Below are 17,179 nucleotides of genomic sequence, written 5' to 3' on the forward strand. Positions count from 1 at the left end.
ACAATAAATTGTCCCACAAATTATTGTAATAAACTATAATGTTGTTTTGAGACCATTTTCAAGTAATATAATAATAATGGCATTCCCAAATATCAATAAACTTTAAATTAAAATGAACATTTAACACTGGAAATGGAAGACAATTTAAATGTACAAAATAAATAAAGTAACAGAAACAACAAATAAAATTAATTAAGAGGTATCTGTAAACAAAATTGTCCTTAAAGAAAGGTCTAGTTGAGACTAAAACACCAGACTGAAGACTTTTATCGTCCAGTTTCTGGTAGAAAGAGAAAAAAGAGAAATAATGAATCAGACAAATGGAAATTACTGAGCTCTTATTGCGACAGGCCTAGTGTGAATTATTCTGTGGGCCTTAATTTTAATGTGTGTTTTAGCCAATACTGTCCACACAGTTCAACTTTTTAAGAGATAAAAGAAAAAAAATAGTTGAATTGAAAGTTACTTGAAACACTTAATGATTCAGTTTCTCTCCTTCTAGAACCTGCACTCAGCCGCTTCTGCTTTAGAAACAAACACTTCAGCCTCCAGGCGATCACTGGTTAGCGGGACTGTTGCATCCAACCTGACGTCTGCCAGGATAGAGAGGACACAAAATGACTTGTGGAGCCAAAACGTTGACCAATCATCTGTACCGTTGATGAGTCAATCATCCTCAAGATCAACAACTGGCAGCCAAGATGTGGAGAGCGATACAGAAAATAACCCCCATCCGTCCCTTCAGTCAGTAACTGAGACTAGACTCCCAACCAGCGGTCAATTACAGGTCAGCACTACCTCATCTAATTGGTTACCAACTAAGACTGCAGAACTAAACCAATCCCAAACCAATCTGTCAACCAATCAACCACCAACAACTAGTCAATCAATAAAAATCACTACACCAACCAAACAATCATTGACTGAGAACGGACCATCAAACCAATTCCAGACCAGATCTGGTCCGCCTACTGCTGTGATTACACAGTACAACCAGTCAGACATTAGCCCAGTGCCACACACTCAGCAAAGGTTGACAACAGCATCAACGAGCCAAACAACTGACCCAGTCCAATCCCAAACCAACCCAATGACCAGCCAGTCCCAAGACATTGGACAAGCCAGTCAATTGAAACACACCACAGAGAATATCAATCACTCATCAAGCAGCCCAGTTTCAGCTGGTCTGTCATCAACAACAACTCGAATCAGCCCAGTACCGCCGTTCAAACAACAGTCAACAGCAACACCAATCAACCAAGTGACAGAGACAACTCAGTCAGACGAAACCCAAACTGGTCTAGTTTCACGTTTCCAATCTCAAACAACCAGCCAGTCAACAATAAGTACTGGACTGACCAGTCAATCATCAGGCATAGCAATAGAAACTAGTAAGTCAGGTGATGCCTCAACCAAGACTGTGAAAATCAGCCAAACACAGATCAACGTCGTGCCTTTAACCCAAAACACAACATCCACAACATCTATCAGTCAATCATCTACAGAAGAATCTAGCCCTTCAGAAGTCAGCCCAGTAACAAAGTCCAAACAACAGTCAACTAGCCAAACAACAGAGACAATTCAGTCAGACGAAACCCTAGCCGATCTAGTTTCAAGTATCCAATCTCAAACAACCAGCCAGTCAACAGTAAGCATGAGGCTGACCAGTCAATCATCAAGCATAGCAACAGAAACTAATAAATCAACAAGCAGCACAGCTAAAACTGTGAAAACCAGCGAATCAGATGTCAACGTCATGCCATTCACCCAAAACCCATCGACCACATCTACCAGTCAATCAACTATAGAACCATCTAGCCCACTGTCAGCCACCAAAGTGACTTCCAAACCAACAACAAACACTGTTGCATCAATTAGTCAAACAAACCAACTGCCCACTAAAATGATACCACACAACAAAGATGGACCACCCACCCAACCACCAGCCACCAAACCATCAATCAGTCAATCTCCCATCACAACAACCCAAAACAACAAATCAGCGACTTCCAGAGAACCAGCAAATCAGTTGTCAACCAACACCGCATCTGTCAACAAGGGAATAAGATCTACTGGACAAATGCCAAGCATTGCCTCATCAGAAAACCAGTCCCTAGATAGAATAACACAAACCACTCAGTCTTCAACCACATCGGTAATGTCCAAACCATCAAGAAGTATAGCACCAACCAAACCAACAGATCCCAAACCATCCCAATTGCAACACAGTGCTACTGCACCAGTTCACCCTGCCAGAAAGACAAAACACCCCATCCAACAAGTAGAGAGTACAACATTAACCAGAAAGTCGCCTGAAAAACAAATACCTGCTCAAGCACAGTCCAGAAAATCATCATCTAAAAAGACAGGATCAAACCATTCCCCGATAATCACAGCAAAATCTGGACAATCACTGGAAGGTACAGAGCCCGTTAGCCAATCAGCAGTCAATAAATCACCTCCCAGGCTCTCATATCCAGATGGCGTTACAACAAAATCAGCCCAACTGTCATCCAGCCAAACATCACCGAGCCCCTCAGCTACTTCATCACAACCAACAAACCAGTCCGATCTCACGACATTTTCTAGCCAATCTCCAGCTACTTCAGCTCCAGCTGATCAATCAGTGACAAATTCAGTGGCTTTAGAACACACATCTCACAACCGGATGTCAAATAATCAAACCCTGGTAAACTCAGACCAGTCACTGAATGGGTCTTTACTGCTTAACCAACTGGCAACTGGTTCAACAACGGCAGGAAACCTGGCTGCCTTTTCACCAGATGATCGGCCGGTTAATGCCTTGCTGCTCACCAGGAAGGCAAAGGAGACCCTAAAGTCTTCAAAACGTAGAATACCAGGTAAGTTTTAAAAGAAAGAACGAATGAATGTTTTCCAAAGTGCCTGAACTGAACCAGTTTCACTGGTTTTCTTTAGACATTTTATTGTTTATCAGGTGTCTTTGATGCCAAATATGTTTATTAAATATTTGTTAAAACCATCTAACATAGCTGTATATGAGACAAATAATCTGTGAAAAAATCAACATCCTCCACCTTCTCCCTGCCTTCTGAAGAATTGCAGAAGGCAGGGAGCCAAAAACAATCAATCAGAACCAGGAGAAGGATCTTACCGCTGTCAATCAATCTGGTGTAAGCGTTGCTAAATGAGCTAATGGTGGAGAAACAAGTCATCGTTATAGAAAAACTGCTTAGGTGCCATCATCGGTGGCCATGCTAACTAGCCTTAGCATTCATGACAGGCTCTGCTACCAGAGAGGAAGGTGGAGTAGAATGAGCAGCGCCACACGGAGGGTGATTAACAGCACTAAGACCTTCCTCCTTTTTCTGATTGGTTGTTTCTAGTTAGGACTGGGAGAACTGGGTGAAGGCAGAGGAGCTTGATTTTTTTCATAGATTATCTGTCTCATACTGTCAGGACTTGAAGACAGTTTAAAAAATATATAGAAAAGTAGTAAGTAGTTGTTTCCGACTTTTGTGGAAAATACAGATTGACTCATAAAGTGTGTCATGCGTTTTCCATATTTAGGTTTTCAAACCAAAATGACTCCCAGCGACCTCCTACTATTTACTATTTATGTACGTTTTTTTAAATTTTTTATAGCCGAGTACAAATATAAAGTTACTTAAAATTTTTGGTTGTCAAAGAGCGTGTGAAAAGTCTCTCTGAGTTGATGTTTAGCCAATTTGAAAAGACCATGATGGCTCCATTTTGCCTCAAAATGGCGAATGGCAGAAATTGATATCATCCCTTTTAACGACAAATGGCACTGCCCCCTGCTGGTGATCAGGTAGAATGCAAGAGAAATGCAGTTCCTTCAGTTCTCTTCATTTTGTTTTACTTTTCTCTTATTCTCCTTTAAAAAATGTTCACAATTTTTTGAATATAGATATTTATTGTCATTAATGTAATCAAACTGTGGCCAGTTTTATGGTTTGCGATGAAGCTCCATTTTAATGTTTTATCTTTGTGAAGACTTTTTATTATTATTTAAAGACTCCCTGGTGTCAGTGAACAATTTATCTGAGTGATAGATCTGAGTGATCTCCACTGTCCCTTTTACCATACATGTGCTTTTGTGCATGATGCGCTTGACTGGCCAGAGAAACCTAAAGCCCACCTAGCAGATGGTGTTAATGCAAGTTGAGGGGACCAACTTGCATTAACAAGTTAATTTGGTGGTCAAATTAAGCAAATTATTAAAATAGGTAATCTGTTGCTGCCACAGCACACACATTGCTGAATCTAGAATGTTGAAATAAAACGAAAGGAGAAATAATCCTCTTTAAATGTTTCTGTTCCAACTGGCTGCCTGGTAATTACTGGTTTTACTGGTTTCTCTCAGGGGAGCCGTGTGAGTATCCCTGCCTTAATGGAGGACAGTGCTATTTGACAGAGTCATGTGACTGCAGCTTGTTTCAGGCCACTGGACACAGATGTCAGACAGGTAACCACATGACAGGTCTCCAAATTCACATAAATTCATTTTAAAACAGAAAGTTAGAGTCAGTTTGCTTTCTCTTTTCTCCATTTCATAGCAAATACTTTCATAAATCTCTCAGTTTAATCTGAACAAACAAGAATTAGTTGCACAAAATTATTTACAAACTTAGCATTGATGCATTAAGCCACAATTTCTTTTTAATCAGTTCAGTTTGCTTATCCTTAAAAAACCCTTCTGATGGATATTAAACCTACTTATTTCTATGGCATTAAATTTTCCACATTAAAATTGCACAATATGGGAAATTCCAATTGGCCAATAATCAAAAACACAAACTTTTTCTAGAATTGATGCTAATGCTAACCTTAAGCATCCAGAAGGTCCTGACTACAAAAACTGAATCTTACCAAATATTTTTAGTCTAGTTTCTAGTGAAAATATCTTAATACACTAGAAATTACACAAAACTAACTTACAAGTAATTTTTAGCACAATATTGGAGCTTTCTTAAAGTAAATAATTTTTTAAGGTTTGTCAGCAAACAGGAATGATGAGTTATTGACCTATTCGTGTTCAGCAGCCATCACTAAAATACTTTGGTTAATCTATTCCCATTTTTCAGTCTAGAAAATCCTTAAACTCGTGCATTGTGTTTTAACGATTATAATAATTTCAACAGATATTTTCATTATTTTCTCGTTGCTTGCCCAGTCCCAAATCTCGGCTTTGAGAGGGAGATGACCTGCAGGACGTGGGGTCAGTACAACTTTGAGACCTTTGACGGTCTCTACTTCCACTTCCCTGGCCGATGCACGTACACGCTGCTGCGGGACTGCGAGGAAACCACCCAGGGCAGCATTGTTGTCCAGGTTGGTTCACACTAAACAAATCCTCACGACTTTGAGAAGCTCAGAAGTTTTTCTATCTGGTTCATTACCCTCTTAGTTTCAATCCCAGCCTGAGGAAAGTTTGTTCTTAAGTTAATTCAAAGGATAATTAGAGTCAATTACCTTTAAATACTGCAATTTCCCAGAATGCCTTGAAAGTACCTGGAACAGACGAGGGCTTTGTTTCCACGAAAAGGCAGGAGATACTTTATCTCTGCCTGGGAAAACCAAAACACGCATTTTGATTACTGATTGATTTTTTTTCAATCACAATTTTATCACAACCAAGAACATGATGGCAAAACTTTAGATTCTATTTTCTTCCAGGTAAACAAACCAATGCTTTTCAGTGAAGGACATAAAATTATAAGCTGATTAAAAATCAGGTTTCATTTTAAAACGGTGCATTTTTCAAAATCCTTCGAATTTGTTTTAGTCTCTACAAGTTATATTTTGCTGTAGACTAAATATTTAGCTTGCTAACTAAATATACTGCTCAAAAAAATAAAGGGAACATTTCACTTTAATTTTGTGTGTGGCTCCAAATCCAGGCCTCCATTGGTTAATAAATTTGATTTCCATTGATGATTTTTGTGTGATATTGTTGTCAGCACATTCAACTTTGTACAGAACAAAGTCTTCATTGAGAATATTTCAGTCATTCAGATCTAGGATGTGTTATTTGAGTGTTCCCTTTATTTTTTTGAGCAGTGTATTTAGTTTTGAGCTAAATCTTTAGTTTGAAATTAAATATTTAGCTTGTAAATTAAATATTTAGCTTGTAAACTAAATGTTTAGCTTTGTAACTAAATGTTTAGTTAGCTATTTAGTGTTGTCAGGGGATTCTGTGCTTAGTTGAAGATAGCCATGTAAAAAACAGAAAATTAAGTTTGGTTGTAAACCGAACATTTCAACACTGCTTACTGCTATTGGAGTACTGGGATTGTGTTTAATTTTTTAAATAATGCTTGCAGCAGCTTTGCAGTAGTTTCTAAAGCCAACCTGTTGGCCTTTATTTGATGAGACGTTTACGTTCCTGGATCTGGACATTTGCAGGTCCACAATGACCCAAACTGCGGCTCGGCTCCCTACGCCTGTCAGCGGTCCGTTAGCCTCTTCCTGCCGTGGGACGGCGAGATACAACTCCACGCCACCAGTGTTACCTTCAAAGGTCAAAGGTTAGAGACCTACCTGTGCTTGTTGTTTGTGTGCTTCACTTTACATCTTCATATATGAAAATCTATCTGTTTAGTCTGCAGCTTCCTCATCACATCCATGAGCTGCATCTGGAGCAGATTTCCCAGTATGTGCTGGTGACGCAGCAGCAGGGCTTCACGCTGGCCTGGGAGGGGCGGAGCGGATCGGTCTACATTAAACTCAGCCCGGAGTTTGTGGGCCGGACCTGCGGCCTGTGCGGAAACTTCAATGCAGACATTCAGGACGACCTGAAGACGAGCTACGGTAAATAATAACCTAAAGCTGACCAATTTTGTTTCCTTGAAAAGGTTAGGATAGATCCAATCATTCTTAGATAATGAAATTTTAGTCTAATTTATGGCGTCTTGTCACCTGAAATATGAATAAGCTGCTGCTGGCCACGCCCCCCAACTCAACGTTTACACTTGCATGTGAAAATGGTTGCAAACAGTTTCTCAATTCTACAACTGTACATCTTTGAAAATCAGATGTGCAGCCTTCTGTGCAACCAATAAGAATGTGGCAAGTGGTTTTGGTTTCTGGATAGTAAGTCAACAACACAACACTTTATCTTTTCCAGCAGCCGTTGTACAGCGGTAAAACCAGCTGACCAAATGAACTGGAGCTCAGTTCAGGTTGCTAGGTAACGGTGCAGTGCCCGTTGAATGTGATTCGTTGAAAGATTTTGAAATGGCAAATTTTCCAGACACTAAAAATCATTATAGGGGACCTATTGTGCAAAATTCCCTTTTTGCATGTTTTTGTTCTTCTAGCTGTTTCTAAAAACATTTAAAGCGATTAGAAAACATCCAACAAAGTCGTTATAAATTAATGTTTTTTGGAGTCTGGAAAACAAGCCGTTCAAAAACCCTTCAGGATGATATCTCACAAATCAGCAGGCACTGCTCTGTTACCTAGCAACCCAGGTGGAACTCCAGCACGTTTGGTCAGCTGGTTTTACTCCTGTGTCCCCTGTACAATGGCTGCTGGAAAAAATAAGTGTTTGGTTGTTGATTTACAATCTAGAAAGCACCTGCTACATTATTGTTGGTTGTGCAGGAGGCTCTACTTCTGCTTTTCAAAGATGTATGGTTGTATAATTGTGCATCTGTTTGCAGCCATTTTAACGTGCAAGTGCAAAGGTTGAGTTGGGGTCGTGGCCAGCAGCAGGTTATTTTGGTTTAAAATGACAGAGGCCATAAAATTAGACTAAAATTTCATCATCTAAGAATGACTTTGTGCAAACAAAATTATAATTATAGGCCTATCCTAACCTGTTTAAGGAAGCATAACAGGTCACTTTTAACTTGTTGCTAATATATATATATATATATATATATATATATATATATATATATATATATATATATATATATATATATATGTTTTTAAGTGCTTGGGCTGCTTTTAGAAGTAGCATTGCTTTTTGAAGTATAAAAACATGTAAAATGTGAGCTATCTCACAGTCAGGCTGAGTGTTTTCCTGCCGCTCAGGTGTGCTGACTCCAGACGTAGAGATGTTTGGGAACAGCTGGATGGAGATGGAGCCCCACCAGGACCGATGTCCCCATGTTCCCTCTGCGTTCCAGTCGCCCTGCGCTGGTGTTGAAACTCAAATCCTCCTGGTGAGACAGGAAAAGAAGGATGAATAATTCCCACATCCAACCCTGAAACAAAGTAAAGCCTGATGTATTTTACAGTTTTGTCTGGAGAAGCTTTTCTTTTTGGTTTGTTTTGGCTGCAGAAAGTGGAGGAAGTGTGTGCGGTGCTGCTGGACCCGCCTTTCCAGAGCTGCCATGACTTTGTGAGCCCGCTGTCCTACATGGCCAGCTGCTCCAACGACCTCTGCATGTAAGAACAACCGATTGCAAACTCTACTGCTGAAAGAGATTGCAATTATTTTTATTTTATCCTCCTGGAAACACAAGGCTTTGACTATACCACAGGTGTCCAAAATTTTTGTCACCAGGGCCAAAAATCATCAAGGAAAATAAGGAGAAACAAAATACTGTGATTTTTTTTATCTTTTATTTTTTATTTTACCAGTTTGATTATTTCCAAATACTAATTAAAATTAAATAATAGAGCATTTTTCTTTCAATTATGAAAAATAAAAATAAGATTTAGGTCATTTTAATTAAAAACTATTTAGCTTAGTTTGATAAATTCATTAAAAGCATCAAGACCTTTAATCTATATTCAAGAATTATTAACTTAAGAAGCCTCTATACCTTGCTGAAAAGTATAAGTTACCAAAAATACATGGTAGGGTTTTATATTGTTGCAGTTTGGTGTTTATAATAGATAAGGAGATATGGAGAATCTGGAATAGTTTCTTAATAGTTAAGAATAGTTAATTAAACTTAAAGCTGGATTTTTTTCAATTTTACAATGACATTTTTGAACTTTTTGTCATTTTTTACAATGATCTGACCTAGGGAATGCCTGTTTGTGTTATATTTGCACCCATTTGTGTGTTTTTGAAATTGATTCAGGCCCAGTAATCTGCTCCACAGCCTCAGTGATTTGTCTTTTTGCTTATGGCAGCGCAGGCTTTGGGTTGTTATTTTGAGTCGGACCAGCCCAGTGAACCAGGGTTGTGTAACCACACCTCTCCTGGCTCCGCTCGAACAGTCCTTTTCTGTCTTTTCACTCCGTTGAAGGTCGGGTCCCAGCGGCGATGTGGTATGCCAGGTGTTCAGCGAATACGCTCGAGCCTGCGCCCATGCTGACCACCCACTGCACAACTGGAGGCAGCGCATTCCTCAGTGTGGTACGCTTTCACTCGCATTTAGTCAAGAAACAACAAAACTCTACTAATCATGCTCTGATGTGCAGCTTTGTAGCTGGCAAGATTTGATTTTCTGTCAAAATTACCAACCATTTGGGGCGGGTAATATGCAGTGTGAGTTAAATGGCTGCCTCGAGCCCCCCACACCACCAGAGGGCCCCCAAGAGCATCAAACTAGCATGACAAAAACACATATATATATTTAAAATAACATTGAATAATAAAACTAGATAATATTACATGTAGAAAAACAGTTGTACTTGTTGCACGAATAATTGTTAATTTCTTCCTGTTAATGGCTATTGGGGAAATATAAGATATCAAACTTGTTTTCTTGTTAATTGTAAATTAAGTGTTTATCAGCTGGTGTTACTTTCAGATACCAGGATAAATGTCAGTTCATTATTATTGAACTGAGAACGACATTAAGAGCGATTTACTATTTCTTTTTTGTCGGTAACTTTGGTAATGGCTGACATGACTAGCTTTGATTGTTGTGTCATGTCAGCCATTACCAAAGTTACCGACAAAAAAGAAATAGTAAATCACTAAATTTGACTAAGACGTAGCTAAGTTAGCAGCTGTGCTCCCACTTCAAGCTAATGCGTATTTTGCTTCACTTTACGGCAGTCACTGCTGCAAAGTGCTGCGCATGTGGTGTTTTCAGACAGTCTGACTGGTCTGACTCCTTACCACCACATAAAGGTAGATACTAACTGTGGTTATTCCTATTTGAGTTTAAAATAATTATACATATCAAACTGATTCCTGATCTGGATGTACGCTGGATTCTGATTGAATCTAGACCACGATTTTCGATCACGTGATCGGATCGGGACATCCCTTTTTCTTAATGCCCTGCAGGTATTTCTTGAGAAAAACAGTCAGGATCAGTCCATTTGTGACTGTTTCAAGTCAAAATGTTTTGAAACTCTTTTTCTGTGACCAGTGAAGCAGTGTCCTCTGGGGCTGCAGTACAGGGAATGCATCAGCTGCTGCCCAGAGACATGCAACCTGGAGCGGACATGCATAGACAGCAAGCTGGCCTGCTTAGATGGATGCTACTGTCCTGAAGGTAAACTATTGGATGCATTATTCAATACAAGTTTTTCTGATTTATGTAATAAGTTACTGTCTTCACAGTAACTTATTATATTTTTTAATTCCTGAGTTTTCTGTGTATGTGTCCCCAGGTCTGATTTATGAGGAAGGGAGTTGTGTGGCCCCGGCTGACTGTCCCTGTGAATACCACGGCATGTTTTATCCCTCTGGACAAACTCTGCAGGAAGAATGCAACAACTGGTGAGCATCAAATAACTTCCCCCTTCTGCTTTGGTTTAAATATTTTGGTTTTTACTGTTTCAAAGTATTGCATTGAAAACTTTTCAATGTTAATTTAAATTTAAGGCTGGAGGATATGACTGAAAAACGTATCACCGTATAAGGGTTTTATATCTGTCAATACGCTGCAAAAACATCAAATTTTACCAAGTATATATTAGTACACTTGAAATAAGAGAAAAGGAACTTAGAAGTAGCTTCTCAGCAAAATAAGGAGCTTGTTTTAAGTCTATAAACATTAATATTGATGAAAATATTCCAAATCCAAGCCCTTTGGATTTGGAAAACATGTGAAAAAAACATTTTTCACATGTTTTCACTTTAACATGTGAAAAATGTCTTGTTATAAGTGAAAGCTAGCACTTTTGTGTATAAATATTAAGGAATTAATGACTTAAAATAAGCTCCTATATCTTGATAAAAAGTTAGTTGTAAGTTAGTTTGTCTTATTTCAAGTGTACAAAGATATTTGCACTAAAAACTTGGCAAAAAATACAAGGTAAGATTTTGTGTTTTTGCAGATTATAGATAGTTATTGATTAGTTTTTTGTTTTAAATATCTGAAACGTTCCTGTTTTATCCACAGTTTTAATTCCAGACCGTAAACTGCTACCACTCAGCAGGTTGTTGCTAGGTAACCAGAGCCTACTCTCCAAGTTGTTGCTAGGTTACCAAAGAGTGAGCGAGTTCAACCTAGCTTAGCTGGCTTAGAGGTTGAGCAGCTAAAGTCAGAAAACAGGTGATCCAAGTAAACAAATTGAGTTTATTTGTTATAAGTTATAAAATTAAGTTTATCCAAGTAGATATATTAAATTTGTTAAGTTAAACAAAAGTAAATGAATTAAATTTTGACAAACTTAATTTGATTATATTTAATAAATTAACTCAATGTTTGTCCATGGGTTTAATTTTTTATTCCTGCAAACAGAATCTGCTCTTTTCCTAACAGCTGCATTCGGTCCCTTTAATCTGCTGGGTCTGACCGCCTGTGTGTCCAGTTTCTGCCAGTAATCCTGCCATTAGCTCAGCCTTTCATGTATCCACCTGTGGATTTCTCTGCTCTCTTTGCAGCACATGTGTGGGTGGAGTGTGGAACTGCACCGACCACACCTGCCCAGGTTTGTGCTTTTCCTCCAACTGCATGCAATAATGATCTTTTAATTAACAAAGGTCATACAAGAATAACTTATTTTCATAGTTTGTAAATGCTTTACAGTAAGGTTGCAGCTAACGATTGTTTTAGTGTCGAATATTCTTTAGATTATTCTGACGATTAATTGATTAAATTCAATTCATATTCAAAAATACACAAAAAACACAACATTTTACCAAGTATTTTAGATCTAGTTTCTAATGCAAATATCTTATTACACTGGAAATAAGACAAAACCAATTTAAAAGTAACTTTTCAGCAAGATATAGAAGTGTGTTTTAAAAAAATAATTCCTTAATATTGATTAAAAAGTAGAGGTTCCACTGCCAGATGATTTTCTAGTCCCTTTTTATCATTTTAAGGGAATTATTTTTTTAAAATAAACTCACATTGCTGAAAAAGTTAGTTTGGTCTTATTCCAATTGTTCTAAGATATTTGGGTTCTACTTTACAATAAGGCTCTTCTTATAAATGCTAATAAGTATGTTATTAATTAATCTCTAAGCATTTCATTATGGAAAGTGAAGGTTGAGAAGGAGACAAAATCTGCCAGTTTCTTGCCAAATAGTGAACCAAATCTGTTCACCTATATGTTTTATTTACACTAAACGTTTCTACCTTGTAAGCACAAGAAGCATTTAGCATACAGCCTCCTTCTCACTCTTACTTAATGAATAATAAACAGTTATTAATTATTTATGATGTGCTTATAAATGACTTCTATAAACTTTTTATTAGTCATCTATCAGGGAAGCCTTACTGTCTATTTGCAGTAGAAACTAGTAGAAACTAGACAACAATAATTAGTAAGAAGTTGTGTTTTTGCATATTCGTGTGCAGAAGTAAAGTTGAAAAATGCTTTTTTCCAGGGGAATGCTCGGTTACAGGCGATATGTACTTCCAGTCGTTTGACGGGAGGATCTTCACCTTCCCTGCGACATGTCAGTATGTCCTCGCCAAAAGTCGCAACTCAGGGAAATTCGCCGTCACCATCCAGAACGCCCCCTGCGGAGCCGTGAGTCACTCCTAACCTGATGTTTCTTTTACTGTGGCTCCTGTTGGCTCGGGTTGCAATTTGTCCATCATGTAGATCATATCAGAATTTAAGTGCTCAATAATCCCTGCTGAGTCAAGGGTTTTGACTGCAGGAGTAGATAATGAGCAAGAAAAGTGACAAAAGACTGAGGGCTTCTTCTCCTCTCCGCTGGGTTTCCCAGCAGAGCGAGGGAGAGGCGAGATATAAGATGTCCCACTCATCAGAGCAGAGACCTCTAACAGCCAGCAGGATTAGCTTATCTGGCCCGACTGACAGAGCCGTGGGAGAGGGAGGGGCGGCGGCTCTGGACAGAGAGGAGGTTATGCAGGAGAAGCAGGAGGTGAATGATGGGAAGGGGAGGTAAAGTGGGGAGGGTAGAGGTGGGCGCTAAAACCTCTGGGCTGTGGAGCCACTTATGAAAGGAACGATTCATCTGAAAACATCAGAGCACTTCAGAAGCGAAAGTGAAGCAGCTTTTATCATTTAAATCGGCAGATTTTACACTAAAGGTGACCTGTTATGCTTCCTTAAACATGTTAGGAAAGGTTTATTCGCTTTACAGAACATTTTTATTACAATTTTTTCACATAATCATTCTTAAATAATGAGATTTTAGTCTGCTCAGTGCTACCTTAGTGCATTTGAAGTAAGACAAAACTAACTTACAGTAACTTTAAAGCAAGAATTAAGAGCTTATTTAAAGAGTGAATAAATCTTGAATATTGATGAAAAAGTTCTGGCAGATTATTTGTTGTTGTTGTAAGTAAGTAAAATAATCTGCAGGTAGAACTAATACTTTCTTATCAATATTAAGGAAATATTAAAACAAGCTCTTATATCTTGCTGAAAAGTGCCTTGTAAGATAATATTGTCTTATTTCACTAAATGTGCACTAAGATAGTTGCACATCTTAGTGCACATTGCAAGCGTCGCAGTTTGCACAGACAAGCGTCGCAGTTTGCACAGACAAGCGTCGCAGTTTGCACAGACAAGCGTCGCAGTTTGCACAGACAAGCGTCGCAGTTTGCACAGACCCGATTCCAACAGCCGCAACCTGGATTTCTGTTTTATTCCAGAAGAAAAGTGTATTTATTGTTGCTAAATGCATCAGTTTCCTCTTAAAGGTCCGTATCCACATTACCTCATTTTGTGGGACAGAGTTTTTCATCCTGACTACTTTTGTACTTTTGCTCTTTGTGTCTCCTGAATCTTCTTCTGTTTGGGAAAACGTCCATCTTGTCTCGATTGCAGAATCTAGACGGGGCCTGCATCCAATCAGTTAACCTGGTCATTGACGAGGATCCAAGGACTGAGATCACACTGAGTCACGTCGGCGAGGTCTTCATGGCCGGCCAGTACCGCGTCTCGCTGCCCTATTCTGACGGTACTGTCCCTCGTCTTTCATCGCCGTCCGCCATTGTCTCGTCCAGGACTCTTTCAGCACTCATGCTGGAGGCAGATTGAATGACAGCTGTGCTATTGAGGAAATATTTTCCCAATGCAGAGCTGTTCAGTTCCTGCATTGTGTGCAGAAAATGCCGTCTCCTCTGAGTGTTGCTCTCATTACACGCCGGCGTCTTGGTGGTCAAATCAATGCTCTTTTGTCTGGTTTATGTGAAACTGTGTGATACTTGATACATAAATGAAAAACATCAACATTTATACTTTATGTTCTGTCCCAGGAGCTGGCTGATAACGTCCTCTGTTTGTGTAACCAACAATCATAACTCCACTAGATTAATAAAAATATATTTCCTTAATTTCATCAAATAAATGCAAGAATAAATGATGTATTGAAATTACAAAATAAATCGAGTTCAATGCAGTTAAATGAAACTCAGGTTATCATTTTACACAGGTTGGAAAGACTTTTCCATTCAGTGAAGCACAGAGAGTTACACTGCAATAACACTAAATCCTATGTTTGGTCTAGTTTCTGGTGCAACTATTTCAGTAAAACAGAACTAACTTAAATGTAACTTTTCAGCAAGATATTTTAAGTCAATAATTCCTTAATTTTGATGAAAAAGCACTGCCTTTTTCATCTGCAGGCAGATTACTTTACTTATAGCAAGAGAAAAATGTCTTATTTACTTAAAACAAGTTGCTATATCTTTCTGAAAATACTTGTAAGTTAGTTTTGTCTTATTTCAAGTGTACTAAGATTTTTGCACTTGAGACTAGACCACAAATACTTGGTAGGATTTTGTTTTTGCAGTGTACCTTCTGATTTTAGTTGCCCATAAGTTGGCAGCAGTGGCATGATTATTGACTGCTCCAAAAGCAGGAAGTGGACTACATTGCAGGGCATTCTGGGTAAATACAACAAAAACAAGTTAATCTAGAGCTAGCGGGAGAAATGGTTTGTGGTCTGTAACCAAAATCAAAAGAGAAATCCTACATTTTTTTGGTTTACGTTTCATCATGAAGGAAGTTGTGTTCAGTGTCTCATTCAGAGGTTTTTGGGTCTTTTCCTTCAATGGTTTTTGTGTCAGTGCCCCTACAGGCGAGGAGGGGAACAGGTTTTTAATTAGATTGAATTGTTTGACGATGTGAAACAGAACCACAGCAGCTGAAAATGTAATAAATGTTGCCGTTTTGGTCCCTGCCTGAGTCTGCCAGGTGTGGAGCCAGCCTTGATGTCCTCGTTCTCCTTCTCCCACAGACATCTTCCACATCCAGGAGCTGTCGTCCATGTTCCTCCAGGTGAGGACGGCGTTCGGCCTGCATCTGCAGTACAGCTGGACGGAGTTTCGTCTCTACCTGCAGGCCGACGAGACGTGGAAAGACGACACGGTGGGGCTGTGCGGCACCTTCAATGGCAACACTCAAGACGACTTCCTGTAAGTGTGCAATGGCTGACCTTTGACCCCTCCTGCACCCTCCGCTGACCCTTCCCTCCTCCCCTTTCGACGATTAAGAGCGATAGAGCGCGCACTCCTGTTTCAGGTGACAGGAGGGAGGTGAAGTGCTCTTCCCCTCTGTAATGCACACGAGTCGGCATCAAAAGACGCGCTCTCTGATCAGCTCTTTTAGGCCGGCCAGATGAGCGCCCGACTGGACACGCCGCTCCAACAAGGAATTTACTGTTAGTGGAAAAGGGGCTCCACTGTGCCGACCATAATGTGCCGGATGTTGTCTGACACCGCCGGTGGCTGAAGTGGCAGCTGTAGGAAAACTGAGGCTACAGCCGTCCCTTTACATTGCATAGCTGTTTGTAGGGCTGTTGTAGACGAATATTTTAGTAATTGAGTAATCTATCGATTATTCTTACGATTAATCGAGTAATCGGATAAAAAAAATTATAAAATGAAATATTGGTAAATCTGGCATAATACCGGTGTTACTATCAGATATCAATATCAGTCCAATTTTTCATATTTGAGCATCCCTAACAGTTGCTTTTTTGTAGTTTAGAAAACTAACCTGTAACAATAATAGCTCACTTTCTAAGTTAACCAGAAGAAAAGTTATAGAAAAATCTGAAATTATATTGAATTTAATAACAAAGAGGCAGGCTCACAAATATGCTTATAAAAATGTCTACAATCCAGCTTTTAGTTTATGTATTCATCTTCAGTGAGTTTAATAGATTAATTAAACTCACCTTGCCACCTAACCTGTCACGCTTTGGGTTTGAAAATACGGGAAATGCCGCCTGGAGTGGGAGGAGAGGGCGAATGAACGAACGTAAGATGGAGGGGAGGAAATGGACCAGCGGACTGACGAACCGTTAGACCGGGGGACGAACACGGGGGAAGCAATACGGGATATTTACGACACCTTCACTGGTCACACTCAGAAACTCATCTACCAGCCATGTACGATGCGCTCCGCCACCCGTTTCTTCAGACCGGGATATGAAATTTATTGTGCGGTTCGTCGGTAAAGCTACATTTACACGGTAAGCATCAGCTACTCAGCCGCCCGCCCTGTTCAGGCTATCCGCTCACCTCAGCGCTCTTCCCGCCGTTCGCTTTCAACCAGCAGCCCCGGAGGAGAAATGCTGCCGTACTCCAGGCATTCCCCCAGTCATTTTAAGGATGCTTATTGGTTCCCCAAAAACGATAAAAAGTCGGGCATTATCATCAATCAATAAAATCCCCACGGGCCAATCTTGAAGATTGGACTTTATGCCGCTGAGACTTAGCTTTTGTCAACAACTCAGAGGCGGAAGTGAGAGCTCCGCGCAACGCAAATGAAGTCCCAGCCGGAACACGGTGCGCTAACTAATAAAACATAAATTAACGAAGCTTCGAGGCAGGTAAATTTTCCTCGAGGAATTTTAGTAATCGAGGTACTCGAATCA

General features: G+C 39.5%; 1 protein-coding gene across 1 annotated transcript in view; it reads left to right on the forward strand.

Moving 5' to 3' along the window:
- Positions 1-5,202: 5,202 nt before the first annotated feature.
- The window catches only part of otog (otogelin), a 51,745-nt gene continuing 39,768 nt past the window's right edge, over positions 5,203-17,179 (forward strand). The window contains exons 1-12 of the mRNA XM_088004642.1: positions 5,203-5,338; positions 6,377-6,530; positions 6,605-6,813; positions 8,044-8,174; positions 8,294-8,400; positions 9,213-9,322; positions 10,290-10,415; positions 10,534-10,642; positions 11,753-11,799; positions 12,704-12,849; positions 14,122-14,254; positions 15,536-15,713. Coding sequence (XP_087860768.1) covers positions 5,203-5,338; positions 6,377-6,530; positions 6,605-6,813; positions 8,044-8,174; positions 8,294-8,400; positions 9,213-9,322; positions 10,290-10,415; positions 10,534-10,642; positions 11,753-11,799; positions 12,704-12,849; positions 14,122-14,254; positions 15,536-15,713 — 1,586 coding nt within the window. The remainder of the gene's footprint in view (positions 5,339-6,376; positions 6,531-6,604; positions 6,814-8,043; positions 8,175-8,293; positions 8,401-9,212; positions 9,323-10,289; positions 10,416-10,533; positions 10,643-11,752; positions 11,800-12,703; positions 12,850-14,121; positions 14,255-15,535; positions 15,714-17,179) is intronic.

Source organism: Poecilia mexicana, unplaced genomic scaffold (genome assembly GCF_051168715.1).
Source record: "Poecilia mexicana isolate PSO_F unplaced genomic scaffold, ASM5116871v1 scaffold_3, whole genome shotgun sequence".
NCBI lineage: Eukaryota > Metazoa > Chordata > Actinopteri > Cyprinodontiformes > Poeciliidae > Poecilia > Poecilia mexicana.